This window comes from Temnothorax longispinosus, chromosome 9 (assembly GCF_030848805.1).
Source record: "Temnothorax longispinosus isolate EJ_2023e chromosome 9, Tlon_JGU_v1, whole genome shotgun sequence".
Lineage (NCBI taxonomy): Eukaryota > Metazoa > Arthropoda > Insecta > Hymenoptera > Formicidae > Temnothorax > Temnothorax longispinosus.
Genome location: NC_092366.1, coordinates 7758528 through 7776087, shown reverse-complemented (window position 1 = coordinate 7776087; position 17560 = coordinate 7758528). Strand labels below are relative to the sequence as shown.

The window sequence follows — 17560 nt, the reverse complement described above, 5'->3', positions numbered from 1 at the left end:
GATGCTAAACATAAGAAAATATTTAAATATTTTAACATTTAGAAAAACAAAAAGTAACAAGAATTGATTTTGTATTAATACATATTTTACTGTTATGTGTATTTCATATATTTAAAAAATATTATTTTGTAAATTGTTATTATTAATATTACAATTATTTAAGAGCAACAAAGTAAAAATATAAATTAATGAGCACAATTCACATATGATTATATTTAGATACCAATTGTTATTTAAAAATATTTTTAAAAAATAATATTCTTTTTGAATGAAACTCAATATAAAACAGTGTTATTATTAATTGAGCAGTATTATCACGTCTCGAAATTTTTACGCCGCAGGTAACAATACGCAAAGACGAAAACTGGAAACATTAAGGGAAGAAACTGGAATTTCACGTTGTTTTCTCGGCGTGTGGAAGACTTTGGTATGCTAAAAATATCTCGCAGGTAAATATAAAGTTACCAGAAAATATTGATTTTCGCGAGATTGTGCACTGTTTTCGTAGCGCACATCCTCCTTTTATATATTTTACTTTAAATTTTTGCTTCAAACTTTACAATTGTTGTAATTTAATTTAGGTTTATCGAAATTTGAGCGTATCAATTTGTTCTATATGTGATACATGAATAATTATATAAAACGCATAAATAATTACAAGTGCACCATGGAACTAATTATAAAATATATTAATTATACATATAATATATATACATATATATACACATGTAAGTATGTATTGGGGATTAAAATCGCTGACAAAGGTTTTGCCAATAGCATTCACACTATTTCGAAATAATTTTGACGAAAAGTTATTTTTACTGATATGCGAAAGTCAGTAAATATATTGACAAGTGTTTATTTAACAAATACAACGTAAACAATGTCAGCAAAAGCATTATCGGTGATTTTAACGTATCTCGTACGCTACATACGCAATTTTCTAATATGCAATTTTATATGTAATTTTAGACGAGCTGAGAAAATTGATGTGTACATGCATATGTGTACATATAGAAGATTGTCGATTTTCCCCCCATAGACTCTCTACGTGAACACCAAGTGTTGTAACCTCGGATGAAGTGGGGGCCGCATATAAGACCCCGACGTTTGAAGGGGCCCAGTAGTCTCTAGTCACCGATACGACCGCGTTACTACGACTGGATCATTGTACATAGTGACGTCATTCTTTTTCTCTCTTTCTCAATCGGCGCCCATCCTTCGTCAGGATGAAGACGATAGTTCTTCTCCTGATCTGTTTCGGTGAGCTCTTATCATGATCTTTATCAGTTCAAGACAAAACCGAGTAGCTAACACGAGATCCGAAATAAAGCTGAACTTTTTAATATCTTTTTGGAATTTTTTTTTATACGCAAAAGTGTTACGATAGAATCTGTTTATTTTTGCTGTGCACGACCATTTTATCTTTTCTGTTTGTCAATTTCAAATGAATAAAAAATTTGCAGTATTGAAAAAGTGAAAACTTTTCAATATTTGCCATATGTGGGACATATATATACGTTGGTAAAAACTTATCAAAAATCCGCGTATTTTATAAATTTAATTTATATACTTTTAATATAAAATGAATAAAATAGTTAAGAAATATATTTATCTTTAATTTATGAAATATATATATTATTATAAAAAAACAACATTTTAATTTATATTATATATTATTTTCAATTTCTATTGTATATTTCCTGTTCTCTACTTTCTATATTAGTTATAATAGATAAGTAAGTTTAATATAATTAAAAGCTTTTAAGTTAAAAAATAAAGGTAAGATAATCGGGGAAAATAATTCTTTCGGGAATTGACGCGTTTTGTCCGAGATCGTCTGCATCTAGTTGTCCGGTTAAACTGTATATCGGAGTCGAAGTCCGCTAACAGCGCGCTCGAAAGCTATCAGATCGAGCCGATTAAACGACATTTAAGTTGTGGACGACCGACCGACCGAGCGTATACGTACGGGAGCTCGGCCACTTTCTCACTTTCTTCGTTCGCGCTCGCGAGGTCGACCGGCATATCTTCAGGGACGCAGACGACGTGCCGCCTTGAAAACGTGCCGAGGGACCAGTCGACCCTCTGCCTTAACACGTTCACTCTTGTCTTCCTTAATTTTTTTTCTTTACTTCGCTTTGTTTTCTGCTTTGCTGAACAACTAATGACGCAAAGCAGTCCGAACAAATTTGAAGGTTTTGACCCATAGAAATCTTTAAAGATTTGTTTTAACGAAAATGAGACTGAAATTTTCCATATGATCGTATAGTTATTCGATAATTTTTTCTCCCAAAAAGATTTCTTAGTTATATAACAGAAACTGATCCATTAAATAAGTATAAAATGCACTGGAATACTTCTTACGACTCAGCGCTGATAAAATAATATTGAGACATGATCAGAATCGAAAATGCTAAAAAATTCAATTAGAGTTCTTTTTGTTCTTGTTAATATATAATTTCTCATTTATATTATACTTTAATCCTTTTGTCACAGGAGCTGCCACTGCTTTGACAAGGAAACAAGAGGCCGCTGAGCAAAGCCGTCGGAAAGTCGCTTCGGCCACAACGGCTCCGAAGAAAGAGGAGCCAGTGGAGGAATACGACGATGACGAGCTCCAGGACCAGTGTCCGGAGCCCAACGGATACTTCCCGGACGCGGAACAATGCGATAAATATTACGACTGCCGCGACAACAAGATAACGGAAAAATTGTGTCCCGATGGTCTCGTCTTCAATGATTTCAGCCCGCAGCACGAGAAGTGCGACTTGCCGTTCGGCATCGATTGCTCAAAGAGACCCAAGAGACGTAAGCAAACTCCTCTGTTGTTTATACATCGTGCAATGATTCACGAAATCGATCAAGTGCTTCGAGAGCATTATTTAAAAAATTTTAATATTACGTGTGCATTCTTTCAGTGATACATAATTTTTTCAAACCTTTATTTTACATAATAATCTGCTTTTGGTTATATCGAAAAAATTTTATACTTTTTAATTACTCCATTTTTATATATCTACTCCTTTCCGTAGAAAAGCCACAACCGTCATCACACTGTCCTCGCATGCACGGCTACTTCGCCCACGAGGACCCCAGGAATTGCAATACCTTCTATTACTGCGTGGAGGGCAAGTTCAACATGATCACTTGCCCGGACGGTCTGGTCTTCTCCGAGAAGACCGGCATCTGCAACTGGCCGGATGAGGCGCAGAAGAAGGGCTGCGGCTCCCGCGAGCTCTTCAACTTCACCTGCCCGAAGGTCGATGAGTCTGTGGCCGCGACGCATCCACGTTATCCCGACACCGAGGACTGCCAGTACTTCTATGTGTGCGTCAATGGTGAAGTACCGAGGCGAAGTGGATGCAAACTCGGCCAGGCATTCGACGAGCGCAGTGGAAAATGCGACTGGGCCAGAAAAATACCCGAATGGTACGAATTATGTACCAAAACTTGAATTTTATTATTAAGGAGCATGAAAACTAAATAATGATACGTATCGATGACGTTTAGAAAATAAGAAACAGGTCGAAATTGTGCAAATAATTATCATTTTTTAGTATTTCAAAAATTATCTCTCTCTTGTTATCTAAAAATAATGCAGATTTTTTGCTACAAATTGTTTTTTATAAGTAATAAAAAGTTTATAAAATTGATATAAGTAATCAGAAATATATACAGATGCCAAGTATTCTGAGCAAAAAGTACATTTAAGTAAAAAATTAAGTCAAACTTAATCCTCTTATTAAAGAAATTAAAAATTAAACGCATTAAAAAAGATAAAAAACTTGAATAATAAAATATAGATTTATAATTTAAATTATGATATACATTATACAATCAAAAACAGAGCAATTTTTTCTTATGAAGAGAAGGAAATTCATTTGCATGTCATTTTCAGAATTGCGCGTCTCTTTTATGTACATCAAATTCATCGAAAGATTAAAACAGTTTAATTTAAATACAGCTTACGCCATTTTACATATTCCTCTTCTCATTTATCATTAAACATATATCTAAAGCAAATAATTTAATTGCAGCAAAGACTGGTACAAAGGTCAGCTGACCGAGGAAGAATTGGATGCCTTGGAGAATCCACCGCCCAAACCCAAGCCCACCGGTGGACCAAGCAGAAGAAAAAGCACCAGACCGACCGTTTAGGGTCAAGATGTTAGATTAAGCATGTAGGTTTTTAAGTCTTTATTTCTAAACCGCCCTATTGTATAATAAACTTATCTTTACTACAAACACATGTCTTTCAAAATATATTCCGTCATAAATCCTGTCTTCGAAATAGGTTGCTTAGACAGATGATACATCGTAAATCTAGCTTTAAACAGTTTAGAAAAAGTAAGTAAGCTGTTAATTCTGAGGAAAATTATTCGAAGTCTGCTGGTCGATACCCCGGTGACATTTTTACATTTTTATTTAATTAATACATTATATTATATATTACTATTATTTATTTATTAATATCCGTATTAAGGTCTTCAGCTTTTTGATTTTTGATGATAATAAGCCTATTTGGAAAAAATTCGCAAGATTATTTTAAAATCTGGAATCGGAACTCTTCCGCAATAAATTCAGATCGTGTCTTAAATTTACGTGAGCGGTGAAAGTACTCGTACGATATCGATTGACATTCCTCGCATTTCATGCATGGGAAACGTTTCCGAAATCCAGCTCTAACGTAATGCTTTCGTAAGCCTGATCGTGAGACAAAGATCACTTTACATAAGTTGAAGACAGTGAATATTGTTAGAACATTGATATTAGACAAAACTTCTTAGATGAGATTGCAAAACTATCTATAAACCGTAATATTAAATATAACAAGTAATAAATATATTTAATGTAATAACACATTAGCACCATTCAATTAATTAATAAATTGAAATTTATTGTGGTGATAAACGGTCGAACTGGACGCTTATCACGAATTGAAGGAAGGTCCAGGTTCGAACCCTAGGGTGACTAGGGTGATATTTTTAGCAATAAATTCTTTGCAGTAGTTTAATAAAAAATGCTTATTACTATTATTGTTAAATCAATTATCGATTTAATCATGCGAATTTACACTCAAATGAGACTGTGTTTCAAGATTGACAAATAATGCGTGCAGTTTACTGATTGTGAGTAGAAAAGTTTATATAATTTACACAGAAAAAATATTGTTAGGCCACAAAGATTTAATTTGCTTTATCAGCAGGAGATGATTAGAATAAAACCACATAGTTGTGAACCTAAGATCAATAAACCATACGTATTGAACAATTCTCACTTTCCCGGAAAAAAAACATCGGAAGACGAAGCGTGAGTGAGAGCGAAACGGGAAGAGCATCGTTGTGCATGACGAAGAAAAACTTTGTAATTGACTCAATTGCTGCAATGAAATATCGTGTTATTGCGATGTACATTCCATTTAAAGATCATGGAACATTATCTAAATGATTAAAATAGTCTGTGTGTTACATTTCTAATTGATATAATCAGTATATCAACTCGATAAGAAATATAGTTACTTTTCACTAAAGTAGTTACAATTTTATTTTTTATTAAATTATTAACGAGAAATAATAAAAAATTATGATAAACTTAAGCAAGCAATTAATTAAATCCGTAAAATGTTTTCTAATAACCTTATACCTAGTCTTTAATATTTTATATTTTTGTAATATTTTTTTAAAAATATTTTATAAGATATGTTGGAAAAAGCTTGCATATAAAATTGTCTTCTATATTTAAAATAAATAAATAAATTTTTTAAATTCAAAATTTGATGTACTTTAGTTTAAGGGGTTAGACTAGTGTGACGGGCGTTTTTTCAGGGTAATTTTCAGGAATTAATTTCTAACAAAATATTTATGAAACACCAGTAATTTTTTTTTTATTATCTTCTATACACATTGAAAAACGTGTCAAAATTTTGTTGTCTAAAAAAATATAAAACCCGTCGAGTTAAGCCGCTTCGCGCATCCCTATGATTTTCGGATGGTGTACATGATTTCGCGAAAACCAGTCGTCTGAAACAAAAATAAAAAATATGCACATTATCTATATTGTATTGGCTTTCGGTTGACGGAGCATTTTATTTTTTTTTTATTTTTGGCGACGAGAAAAAAATTCCTGAATTTTGCCCAATTGCAGTAAAAAATTCAGGAATTTTTTTCTCGTCGTCAAAAATGGAAAAAAAAATAAAAATAAAATGCTCCGTCAACCGAAAGCCAATACAATATAGATAATAAGCATATTTTTTATTTTTGTTTCAGACGACTGGTTTTCGCGAAATCATGTACACCATCCGAAAATCATAGGAATGCGCGAAGCGGCTTAACTCAACGAGTTTTATATTTTTTTGGACAACAAAATTTTGACACGTTCTTCAATGTGTATAGAAGATAATAAAAAAAAAATTGTTGGTGTTTCATAAATATTTTGTTAGAAATTAATTCCTGAAAATTACCCTGAAAAAACGCCCGTCACACTAGTCTAACCCCTTAATAGGTAATTGACGATATACAGACTTTTATGTCTTAAACTTGTTGTGAATATTTTACTAAATTAATAGGCGAGTACTATAACGGACAGTAACATTGTCGCAGAAATCAGTTTTTCATTGTCAGAACAGCGAAGGTGAATGTTAAACGACAGTTAAGAGAAGAAAGCCCAACAAAAACTTGTCGTTTCCTGGTAATCAGTGATGCGTAATCTACTATCCTTCATTTGAAATCGTTCGTTTAGAAATGCGGGCAAACGATTCTCCAAGATATCAACGCTTTCTTAGATTTTTAAAACGTTCATTTTCTTCATCTTGAGTTTACGATTTTTCCAGGCGTCGCTAGACTTTCGAATATTTAATAAAAATGATATTTATAAAGAAATATTTAAAAAATCGTCTTTTTTCTAGTCACTTTCATTTTTTATGTCATATATTATTTTTATCGTACACATTTTCTTTATAATTCATAAATCTGACATTTATTTCCCATATATTTTTATTTGTTCAATTATTTATATATATCTATTTTTATCAAAGTGCAATAAATTTTATTCTGCTTATCCATCTTGAGAAATTAATTAAATCTTCCCCCAGATGGAAAAGATGGTATAACTGAAATATTCATGAAATTTCCCAGCATTTATCCGTAATTGTCGTTGCGAAGCAGCGCGATTATGATTTGCATTTTTCTCATCAAAGAAAAACGGGACGAAGGACGTGTCGAAGTGAGAGCGCTGAGAGGAGAGAGGAGAGTAAAAGTCTCCTTTCTTTCTCTCTCTCTCTCTCTCTCTCTCTCTCTCTCTCTCTTCCCTTCTCCTGTCTTCTCAATCTTCATTCTCGACGAGTGACCATCGATGAAAAGCGACGGCGAAAGTGGGATTTGCGTTGTGGTAATAGTGGGGATCCGTGAGGTATACCCAGCCGGCGAGTAGCCGAAGAGCTGCAGTTTCGCGAGGGCGACCTCGGACCAATTCCAAAGAAGGATAAAAAATTAAATAGCTTAATTTTAGCCGTCCGTCCGTTTTAGTGAACCTCAGTGCAATCTAGGATCATCCCGCGACGATCCGACGAAAGAAAGCACGAGCAAACGAGGAAAGAATGATCACGGCCGGGATTGTCGCGTTGATAGGCGCGATCGCGCTGACACGTGAGTATCAATCGTGATTGTCAAAAAACGGGAATGAAAGAAATAACGTTCTAAAGTATTGCAAAGAGTGTTGTTCTTGCATCATTGAAAATCCTTGAAAATATTCTCTTGTAACATCAAAATTAATTACTGCTATTCTTAAAAAATTAATTGTTAGATGTCGATGATATTAATATTACTATAAATTATCACTTATTTATTAATAACTGTTATTTATAATGTAATCTACTTCAGACAAATTTAATTGTACACTTGATGTAAAATTCTCTAGAAAAAAAGTAAAGTAAGTTTTATTGGTAATTTTGTAAAAAAAATATATATTTCTTATGAGCACTTTTCTTATGCTCCTATTTCTTTGTGCTCCATCTTCCAAATTAACTTTGCTAATTAAAAGTAAAAGAAAAATAAGAATATTTCAGTTATCCCATTATAACGTAAGCATTTCAGTTACAAAATAAGCATTGATGACTTTCTTCGAATACTATATCTTTACAAATTCTAATTATACAATTAAATATAATATACTTAAACTTTCCAAATACTTTTTGATACTTTTGATACGATAAATGTGTTTAATGTTACAGCAACAAAAATCTAATGTGCATATACGTCGTATAAATGTGTTATATAATAATATACCTGTACATTTCTCTGACTTTTTAATTTTTATAGTAGCCGCACAAAACTCTGTTACTGAATTTTTTGATATTGAAAAATCTCAATAAACTATTTTTATCACGGTTATCAATAAAATGTGGGATTGTTATTACTGAGATGTTAGTTAACATTGGATATTAATAAATTGCTTAATATTAGTGAATTATATATCAACCGATAGAATTGCAACAAGAATGAAGGAGAAAAGTGTGAAAGAGAGTAGCTCTCGGGCTCGGTGGAGATATCCGTTAGAATTAGTGCGGAGACAGTGCGAGAGCGAACTTTCTAAATCGTAAATGTCAGTTTTCTCGTTCGGCGAGTTGCATAAGTATACGGTCGGAGCGCGCCCAAGACAAAATTACGTAACAAACGACGAAATAATGCCCGATCCAAGAATTCGACGACGGCAGGTCGAACGGGTTCGACCACCTCCGTGTTTTACCGGAAACGCCAGATCGATTTCCGCTTGCGGTGTAAGACCGCGGTGGAATATTAATCGTCGGCAACGTTTACAGACGCCGCGTACAATTGCCCGAACAAGGACGGCCAGTACGAGGACAGCAGACAATGCGACAAGTATTACGAATGCAACGACGGCGTGGCAACGGAGAAGCTGTGCCCGGACGGTCTCGTGTTCGATCCCCTGAATCGCAAGGTCAACAAGTGCGACCACGTCTTCAACGTCGACTGCGGCGACCGTCTCGAATTACGTAAGACATTAAAACGATATTTTGTGAAGAAACATATTCTAAAAAATAAACACATCCGTTGCTGGCGTCAAATAAAATTTCTAATTTAATAATTTTCTCTCTAATAACATTATCTTCGTTGGTAATTACAAATTAAATTTAAAGGCAAATTATTATTTTTACGATTATACAAAAATAATATGTGTTTATTTTCATCTATTTATATCTATGAAATAAAATCACGTTTTATATATTTTTTACACAACTTAAATATATAATATTCTTCCACTTTAAAATATATAGCGTTAATAATGCTACACAATCGATTGATTGACCGTCTTTGTTATTAGAACCTCCACAGCCAACTAAGAAGTGTCCGCGACGAAACGGCTTCTTCGCGCATCCTGACCCGTCAGTGTGCAACGTCTTCTACAATTGCATCGACGGAGAGGCGATCGAGATCACTTGCACCACCGGGCTACATTTCGACGAGTACAGCGGAACTTGCGTGTGGCCGGACAGCGCGGGTCGCGAGGTGAGAAAGCTTTAAGAAAGAATTTGTTATACTTATCCATTGGTTACGACACGCGGTTAGCGATAAAATTAATTAATGTTAAAGTTCCGGAAGTAAAATCTTGACTTTTACATTGCATGTGTATACGTAACAAAGTCATATTTTGCGTCTAATTCTAGAGCGGCCTCAACGAGGGTTTAGTTATTAGAGGAATTTATTCGGAATTGTAACAAAAGCTATGAAATTCGCCGAAGTTAGATCTTTAATTGAGAGAAAGTACGCACGTCTAATGTACCCTACAACGCACATACTTTCTCCCAATTACAATTACAGATCTTTGGCTAGGTTTGAGGTATTTCGATGCAATTTTGTTGGCATTTGAACTTAGGAGTCCCTATAGGAAACAAACAGCACTCATGAGATGTCGAAATCCTAATCTTCAGTTACAATTCTTCTAATCGAATTAACATCACTTATTTAGTAAAATTCTTATTATAAAACTGTGTTAAAATAAAACTGGGAAAATTAGAAATTAAAAGTTGTAAAAAATGGGAAAAGAGAATGAGAACGTCCAATATTTAAAAAAAATTGGACACCAAGAGCGTCTAATCTAGCAAAGAAAGATCAATCTTCGACTACGAGTTCACCCAGAAATCGCTAAATCAAAGTGCTAGTCGATAATGCTTCTTGATGCAACGATACGATAATATATGCTGCACAATGCAGGGCTGCGGGGTCTTGAACAAGAAGCTGAAGGACGGCTTCGAGTGCCCGATCGAGAGCCAGGTTGACAGCAGGGGCATGCTGGTCGATCATCCCAAATTCGCGCATCCCGAGGACTGTCAGAAGTTCTATGTATGCCTGAACGGTGTGACGCCGCGCGAGCAGGGCTGCAGCGACGGCACCGTCTATAACGAGGAGCAGCAGAGATGCGACTCACCCGAGAACGTTCCCGGATGGTACGAACCGTTTGTCATTCACCATATTATCGTTCCGCGTCATTACATTTCCATATTAATGAGCTAGCGTATATTAGTGTGTGATCACCAAAAGTTTGCGTAGGAATAAACATGTTGACATCATCCGAATATTCGGCATGCGGGCACATATATATAATTTTGCTAAACTTTCTGAACACGTAATAATATATTAAATAAGAGAACTTTAAAATAAGTTTATCCAGTTAACGGACTTTTTTAAGTATTACGCGTTTAATTAGTTTTTTTCGATTCGTGTGATTGTAATTTTTAAGATTTAATTTCCACCTTTCGCTATTTGCGTAACGAAATTATATAAATTATTATTGTATTATTATTATGTCATTACATAGTTGCGTTTTAATGAAATCTCTTATTTTGATTTTGAGTTATTAATTAAGTTGCCGGTGCTGCTGTTGCGCTTCATTTAAATGTTCGAGGAATTCAACAATTGTCGTTTACCTTGCAGCGAGGACTGGTACAAGGACGACGACAAGAAGCCGTAAGGAAGTCGTCCACGCTCATCTGTCCCGCATCGGGACGCCGCACATTCACTTTAATCACCCGTCACCCCCTTCGCCCAGCGTGTAACTCCATGTGTGTGTTTAGCCATTTGAGTGTCTTGGAATACATTTTATTTTTACTTTATTTAGTGTTCGATCAGTCAATCGAAACCTGATTTCCTTTCCCCAGGTTCCCGTTAATTAAAACGCGCCGCAGATTAGAATTGAGATAATGTCTTCTTACAAAAATTGTTCAATTACTTTAATTATTTAATGAAGAATGTAACAAAGAAAATCGATGATATAGTAACTTAAAGATTCGATTCGTGTGATTAATGCAAGAAGCTCGTGATTATAAATTATAAATATCAATGTTTCTTTGTGAGAATATTTAAATGTTCACTAACAATACTATTTATTTTAATTATTAAACAAAGATGCATATAAATCTTCCAAAGTTGTAAGTATATTTTTTCTTTTGTTTCGACCGCTTGAATTTTCAAGCTTTAAATAGTTTAAATAAAACTCAATTTGTGTTGTACAAAAAACAAAACGAGAAAAAGAAAGAGAGATGCTATTATTAAAATTAATTAACTAGCACCACGTTCCACCAATTTTAAAATGATTTCAATATTTCTCAGAAAAAGTTAATGGTGACTCAGTCGCCGATCGATTCTCGAAACGGTAGGTATACATTCCGAGGAACGTGCAAGAGGCCTTGAATCATTCTCGTTACGAGATCAGTTGACTATCACTTTCTCCCGAACTGCTCTGTTGTTTCTCGTTCTGTGATTCACTTTCTCCCTTTTTCCCTTATACTCTTTTTCGCATTGCATCGATTACGAGCGAGAGATGCGTTCGCTCGCTCCACTTTTCCAAATATTTGTCAACGATAAAATAGATATATATAAAATGTTCTTACGCCAAAAGAGGGTAAAAGAAAAACGGGAAAACAAAATAAAAAACCAGATCCTCAAAGTACATAATAAAATTAATTAAAAATTTACGAGAAAAAAGAAAAGAGAAAAAATATTAGAAATAAATCGTCATGTACTCTGAGCGCTTTAGTAAAAAGCACCGCAAAGAAAATGGCAATTTTATATTCCTAAAGCATTGGATTACAGAAATGTCGTTACTCTTTCTTGGCGAGAGATCAATTTATTTCTCTCGCGTGGCAGGTAAGTTGAGTGAGTTATTATGCACGGTATTCTTCCATTTAACTTTCCAATTCACGAGCGTTCGTCGCAAATGCCACTTGCTGAACACTTTTTGAAGATTAAATCTACTCGTTAGAGTAGAATAAATTAAATTCTGCACTTACAATGTGATGTTCAATTGATGAGATACTCAATTATTGCGATAATCTTATCTCTTATCAACAATTATAATTTTATCTGAGAATAACATAAGAGTTTTTTTAACGGTATATATCGCGATACTATCATAAAATCAAATAACGTTTAAAAAATCTGTGATTTATATGTATTTTAATTACTCTTAAATTCATGAATCTGTATTTCTTCCGTTTCTTCGGTTTACGAAGATTGGTAATTATTGTACATATAATTGACATATTAACTTAAATAAGTACATAACTGTTTCTATATCAACAAGATCGTTACTTTTTTGTTTTCTCCACAACGATGCACAGTGCAGAAAAATTATAGATTTAGATAATTAATTGACGTATAATGGCTCTATTAACTTAAATAAGCAAATAAATCATTGTTTCTCTCCGAACTCACGAAACAATTTCTCTCTCGTTACGCTTTCAAAAATGTCTCGACTTTCGGACTCTGATGAAATTGATCGGAGGCTTAAGATAAACGTAATACGGCAGCCGCCGATTTGCATGAGGGTTCCAAGCGTGAAGTGAGGGATGCAAAACGCGCACGCGGTAGCATAACAGCAACGACCCAGTCGCGCGCCGTTGACACCCGGAAGTGTCTCGGAATTTATATGCGCCGATAATAACGCAATGCAATAAAACTTACGTCTATGCACCCGTTAGAACTCGCGACGGGAGAAAAAGGAGCAGCGGTTTCGCAGTTCGATCAAAAAGAAAGAGACAGACAGAGAAAGACGGGACTTTTGGCGAAAGGGGGGCGAAGCCGTGTGAGGAGGGAGGGTCAGGAAATGTGCAGTAGTAAGGACCCACCAAGGTGGTGGCGAGACTGCCGAGCGAAACAGAACCCGTTTCGGGCTCGCAGTCACGTTTTATCAGCGTCGCGACGCGTTGCTGCCGACGAAGTCGAAGAGGAGGCCAAGGAAGATAAAGAAGAAGAGGAAGGGAAGGAGAGAAAGCCTCCTCCGAGCGATACCTTTGAGATTAGAGATCTGAAAGACCCTCGCGAATCTCTTCGGGACCCTCTTCAGGATGACGGGAGTGGGAAAGCACGTGTTTCTTCGTGGTCTTCTGCCACTGATAATTCTGGCAATGAGCGAGGCGCAGTTCCGCTGCCCGGAGCCTAAGGGCTTTTTCCCCGATCCGGAACAGTGCGATCTTTATTACGCCTGCGTGGACGGCCAGCCCGAGGAGAAGCTCTGCAAAGACGGGCTCGTCTTCAGGGATGACAATCCCAAGAAGGAGTTCTGCGACTTACCGGCGAACGTGCCTTGCGGCGACCGCACGCTTTTGCGTAAGAATTATTACAAATAGATTTATTTACGTTACTACGATTATTATGATTTTAATGAATTAAAAGAAAATTAAGTTTCTCTCTTGGGATTAGAAATTAACGGAGAGATAAAATTGTTTAAGACTTATTAAATATCAAAGAGTTTCACATGTATAAAAATATAATTTGCAATTTAAAAAAAATATATTTATTTTTATTTGTATTATTTTATTTTATATTTATACATAGATCACTTTAAAGTTGAGAAGTTTTTCGTTCAAGATACAAATTTGTTCTCTCATTCTAATAATTCTATTGATTAAAGAAAATAAGTTCTACAATTATGAGATTTCTTTTACGCTTTTTTATATATTCTCCTACAGCTCGACAAACCAGAAGAATGGCCGATTATATAGAGTCGCAAAAATAGAACTCGGTATGAACCGGTTTTTAACGAACGGACAATCGAATGCTCTTGAGTTCGGCCTTTTTCGCGTTTCCTCAAAAGGAGTAATATTTAGGTCATACAAAAAAACTTAAGTTAATAAAGTTAAGCAAGAAATATATTAAAAATTAAAATAAAAAACTAAGATAAATTTAATAAAACTATAATCGAATTTAGGCTAAATATTTTTTATAGTTTTTAAATAGTTGCTGTAAAAATTAATGTTTACATTAAATATTAATTATTCTATTTAATATTTAATTTAATCACTAAAATTAAAAAGAATAGATTTTATTTTTAATTACAAATGTCAAGATAAATCACAATTATATAATAATTATATATTAAATAATATAAAACTTACATAATCATTTACATAATTATACATGCATTGGTATTACCTAATAACATATTTGTGACGGAACAGAGGAGCCGCATCCTAGCAAGGGCTGCCCGCGCGCAAACGGCATCTTCGGCCACGAGGACCCGAATGCGTGCGATCGTTTCGTCAACTGCATCGACGGGGTGGTGCAGGTGGTGCCCTGTCCGCCCGGGCTGATTTACGAACCTAAGATGTCGAGCTGCGTCTGGCCGGCGGACGCCACTCGCCTGTGCGAAAACTTGAAACGCGACGTCCTGGACGACGGCTTCGTATGCCCGGACGGCGATGTCGCCGGCCCGTCCGGCAGGATCCTTCCGCATCCCACGTACCCGCATCCCGAGGATTGCGCCAAGTTCTACATCTGTAAGAACGGTGTAGTGCCGCAGAAGGGCCAATGCGAACCTGGCACTGTGTACAACGAGGAGAGCTTCAGGTGCACCGAACCGGAATACGTGCAGGGATGGTGAGTGTCTTTTTTTTTTAATTCTTGATAGAATCTTTTATAATAAGCAAAAAGTGAATTATAATTTATGTCTTTTAAAGGACAAATTCTTTTTCAACATTTTTCTCTAATTTCAAAATTAAGCTTACTTCAAAAAATACTTCAGACTGCTCTTTATAACAAAATGTAATGTTTCAGCGAGGACTATTACAAACGTAAGAACTGATTGTGAGCTGGAGAACCGCGGATGGCGCAGTTAACTGCAGCTACGTGTGTAATGCTCATCATTTTACTCATAGGAACAATAAATGCATGTGATATGCACGCTTACGTAAAAATCGCTGCGTGATCTTTTCGAGAGCGATCGCGCTTTCGCCCTCCCCGCGACGAATTACTACCCCTTTCTCCTTTTACGTAAACAAATTCACCTTCGGAAAATCCGCAATAAAGTTAGCCGTAGTCGGTCGCGGATCATTAACCCGCGAAAAGAAAAGCCCGCGGACCGACGATATCAAGTTCTATATCCGTTAGATAAAGCCTCCGTGCTCGAACCGGTCCGATTTTATATAATTATCGATTATGTCGAAATTTTATTGTAAAAGCGCGTACATGCAAACGCCCGCACAATTCCGCGATTAAATAACTCAAGGAATGAAATTTATTTATTATATATTCTAATGAGGAAATAAGTCTTTCACTCTGGACTCTATCTTACAATTAGATAACATAATTTTTAGCCGATGTTGTAAGAATTACACACTGTTACGTCTTGATAATTATTGTACACATTTTATATGCAAGATGTTCCGAAAGTCCGTTTACAAATTTTTTTACAAGTTTGGAGTTGATTTTACCTCAGTTTCTTTTTACAAAATTATTCAAAACTTTTTGATTGGATATTAATTGGCTTTGTAATGAAATTAAAATTTACTTGACATAATAATGTATTGCTTAAACACAAGATTCTATGTTCATTTTCATTTTTCTAATTATGAATTCTAATAATAAACTTAAGTTCTTCTGTAAGTTTCGCGGATAAAAGTTGTATAAAAAGGTCAATATTTGTATTAAAATATACGTAATGAAGAATTTTTTCAGATTTTATCAAAGATGTTATACTTACAAATACTTATGCAAATAATATTATTCATGAGAAATATATAAGATAAAAAAATTTTAAAGTGATTATATAATTTCCCTTAAATCCTAAAATATTCTCTACAAAGATAATATAATTATTTAATCCAAAATATGCGAAAAATTTAGAGTTTTCTAAAATTATATATTTAATATATTATACATAATGTATATTATTAAAAGATAAATACGTTATAAAATAAATAAAAGTATTGTTATTAAATTAAGAATCATTATATTAATAGATATAAACATTGTTTACTTTTTAGGTCTGTTTAAATTGAGAAGATAAAAAAGAGAAAATATTTCTGCAGAAATTTAAGAGAATTAATTAAGGGAAGTATAATAATTGTGTAGAGTTTCTGCATTGCTATAATCGAACATATTTTATAATATAAGTAATATTAGTTAAATCGTTAAATCGTTAAATATTGTGTGTTACAATAATGACTTTCTCTGACAGAAAAGATCGCACGTCGAAAATCTCTTCACTCCACAATACTCCAGAATATATCGTAAAATACTTGCAAAATTACTTCTTCGAATGCATCCTGAATTTCACTCGGTGAGTCAAATGTCAGCGTGAGAATTAATTAACCCATCTATCATACAATTACATTGCAACATCTGACGTTACAGTGTTATGCCTTATTCAGTCGTATTTACTTTTGTTAAAGTATTTTTGACATTTTAATGATAGTAAAGAAAAATCAATTAAACAGATTTTCAAATAACGTTTTTCATAGTTTATTATTTTTGCTTCACATTTTTTATTGTACGTTACTGAAAATTTGCTTTATTTCTTATATTTTACATACTTTCAAATATTGGAAAACTGCAAGAACTACCTGGCGATTCGGCGCGATTTACGGTGCACAATAAACAACATGCCACGGTTTTCCGAGCTAACAATTTCTCTTCATTTGCCTGATAGCAACCTTTCTCTTTACGTAATTTCGCGAAGCATTCGACGAAATATATCACAATCGTTAATTTGCATTTTGTTCGTAACCAAATAAATTCGGCCAAAATAAATTTCTTATTCCTGCGCGGCATTTTTGTGCAGATAAAAAGTCTTAATAAAGTAAATAAAATATAAAACATGATATATATCATGTGTATCTTTTCTTATAAGCAAGCTCTCTCTCTGAGATATATATTTCCTTTTCTTTAAGTATAATTTATTTAATATTTTATTAGTACCGGCAGATCATATGTATGACTTCTTAAATAGAATAAGTTATATGCTATTTTTCTGGCGGTTCTCTGGCAATATATTTTCGACAATTTGTTCATAGAAAGTCTAAACTAATTAACTGACCGTCATCGTAACGTATACATTCAATTCGAATGTCTGGTCAATCTGTCGACTTGCCCGGCTCGCCTCGGCTCTGCTTTCACTATCCGGCAATCTGGTCCCTCCTCCCTGAGACCAGCGTGATGGGTCTTGCGTAAGGCCCCTGGTTAATGCCCCAGGGGCCTCACCAACGTGCGCACGCATCAGCGTTCGCACCATGTTAATATACCAAGAACGTAAGTATATCTATCTG

The 17560-nt window shown here is 34.6% G+C and overlaps 3 protein-coding genes across 3 annotated transcripts; all 3 read left to right on the top strand.

Moving 5' to 3' along the window:
• Positions 1 to 1071: 1071 nt before the first annotated feature.
• Cpap3-b (cuticular protein analogous to peritrophins 3-B) lies at positions 1072 to 4226 on the top strand. Its single transcript, XM_071787875.1, has 4 exons — positions 1072 to 1263; positions 2500 to 2811; positions 3036 to 3432; positions 4041 to 4226. The coding sequence occupies exons 1-4, from the start codon at positions 1230 to 1232 to the stop codon at positions 4159 to 4161; spliced, it is 864 nt and encodes a 287-aa protein (XP_071643976.1). The 5' UTR covers positions 1072 to 1229; the 3' UTR covers positions 4162 to 4226.
• A 3202-nt stretch (positions 4227 to 7428) lies between these two features.
• On the top strand, positions 7429 to 11131 carry LOC139818754 (protein obstructor-E). Its single transcript, XM_071787639.1, has 5 exons — positions 7429 to 7646; positions 8819 to 9013; positions 9343 to 9527; positions 10233 to 10465; positions 10953 to 11131. The coding sequence occupies exons 1-5, from the start codon at positions 7598 to 7600 to the stop codon at positions 10987 to 10989; spliced, it is 699 nt and encodes a 232-aa protein (XP_071643740.1). The 5' UTR covers positions 7429 to 7597; the 3' UTR covers positions 10990 to 11131.
• A 2093-nt stretch (positions 11132 to 13224) lies between these two features.
• LOC139819136 (protein obstructor-E) lies at positions 13225 to 15851 on the top strand. The gene is made up of 3 exons (XM_071788324.1): positions 13225 to 13625; positions 14477 to 14894; positions 15072 to 15851. The coding sequence occupies exons 1-3, from the start codon at positions 13364 to 13366 to the stop codon at positions 15097 to 15099; spliced, it is 708 nt and encodes a 235-aa protein (XP_071644425.1). The 5' UTR covers positions 13225 to 13363; the 3' UTR covers positions 15100 to 15851.
• Positions 15852 to 17560: the final 1709 nt, after the last annotated feature.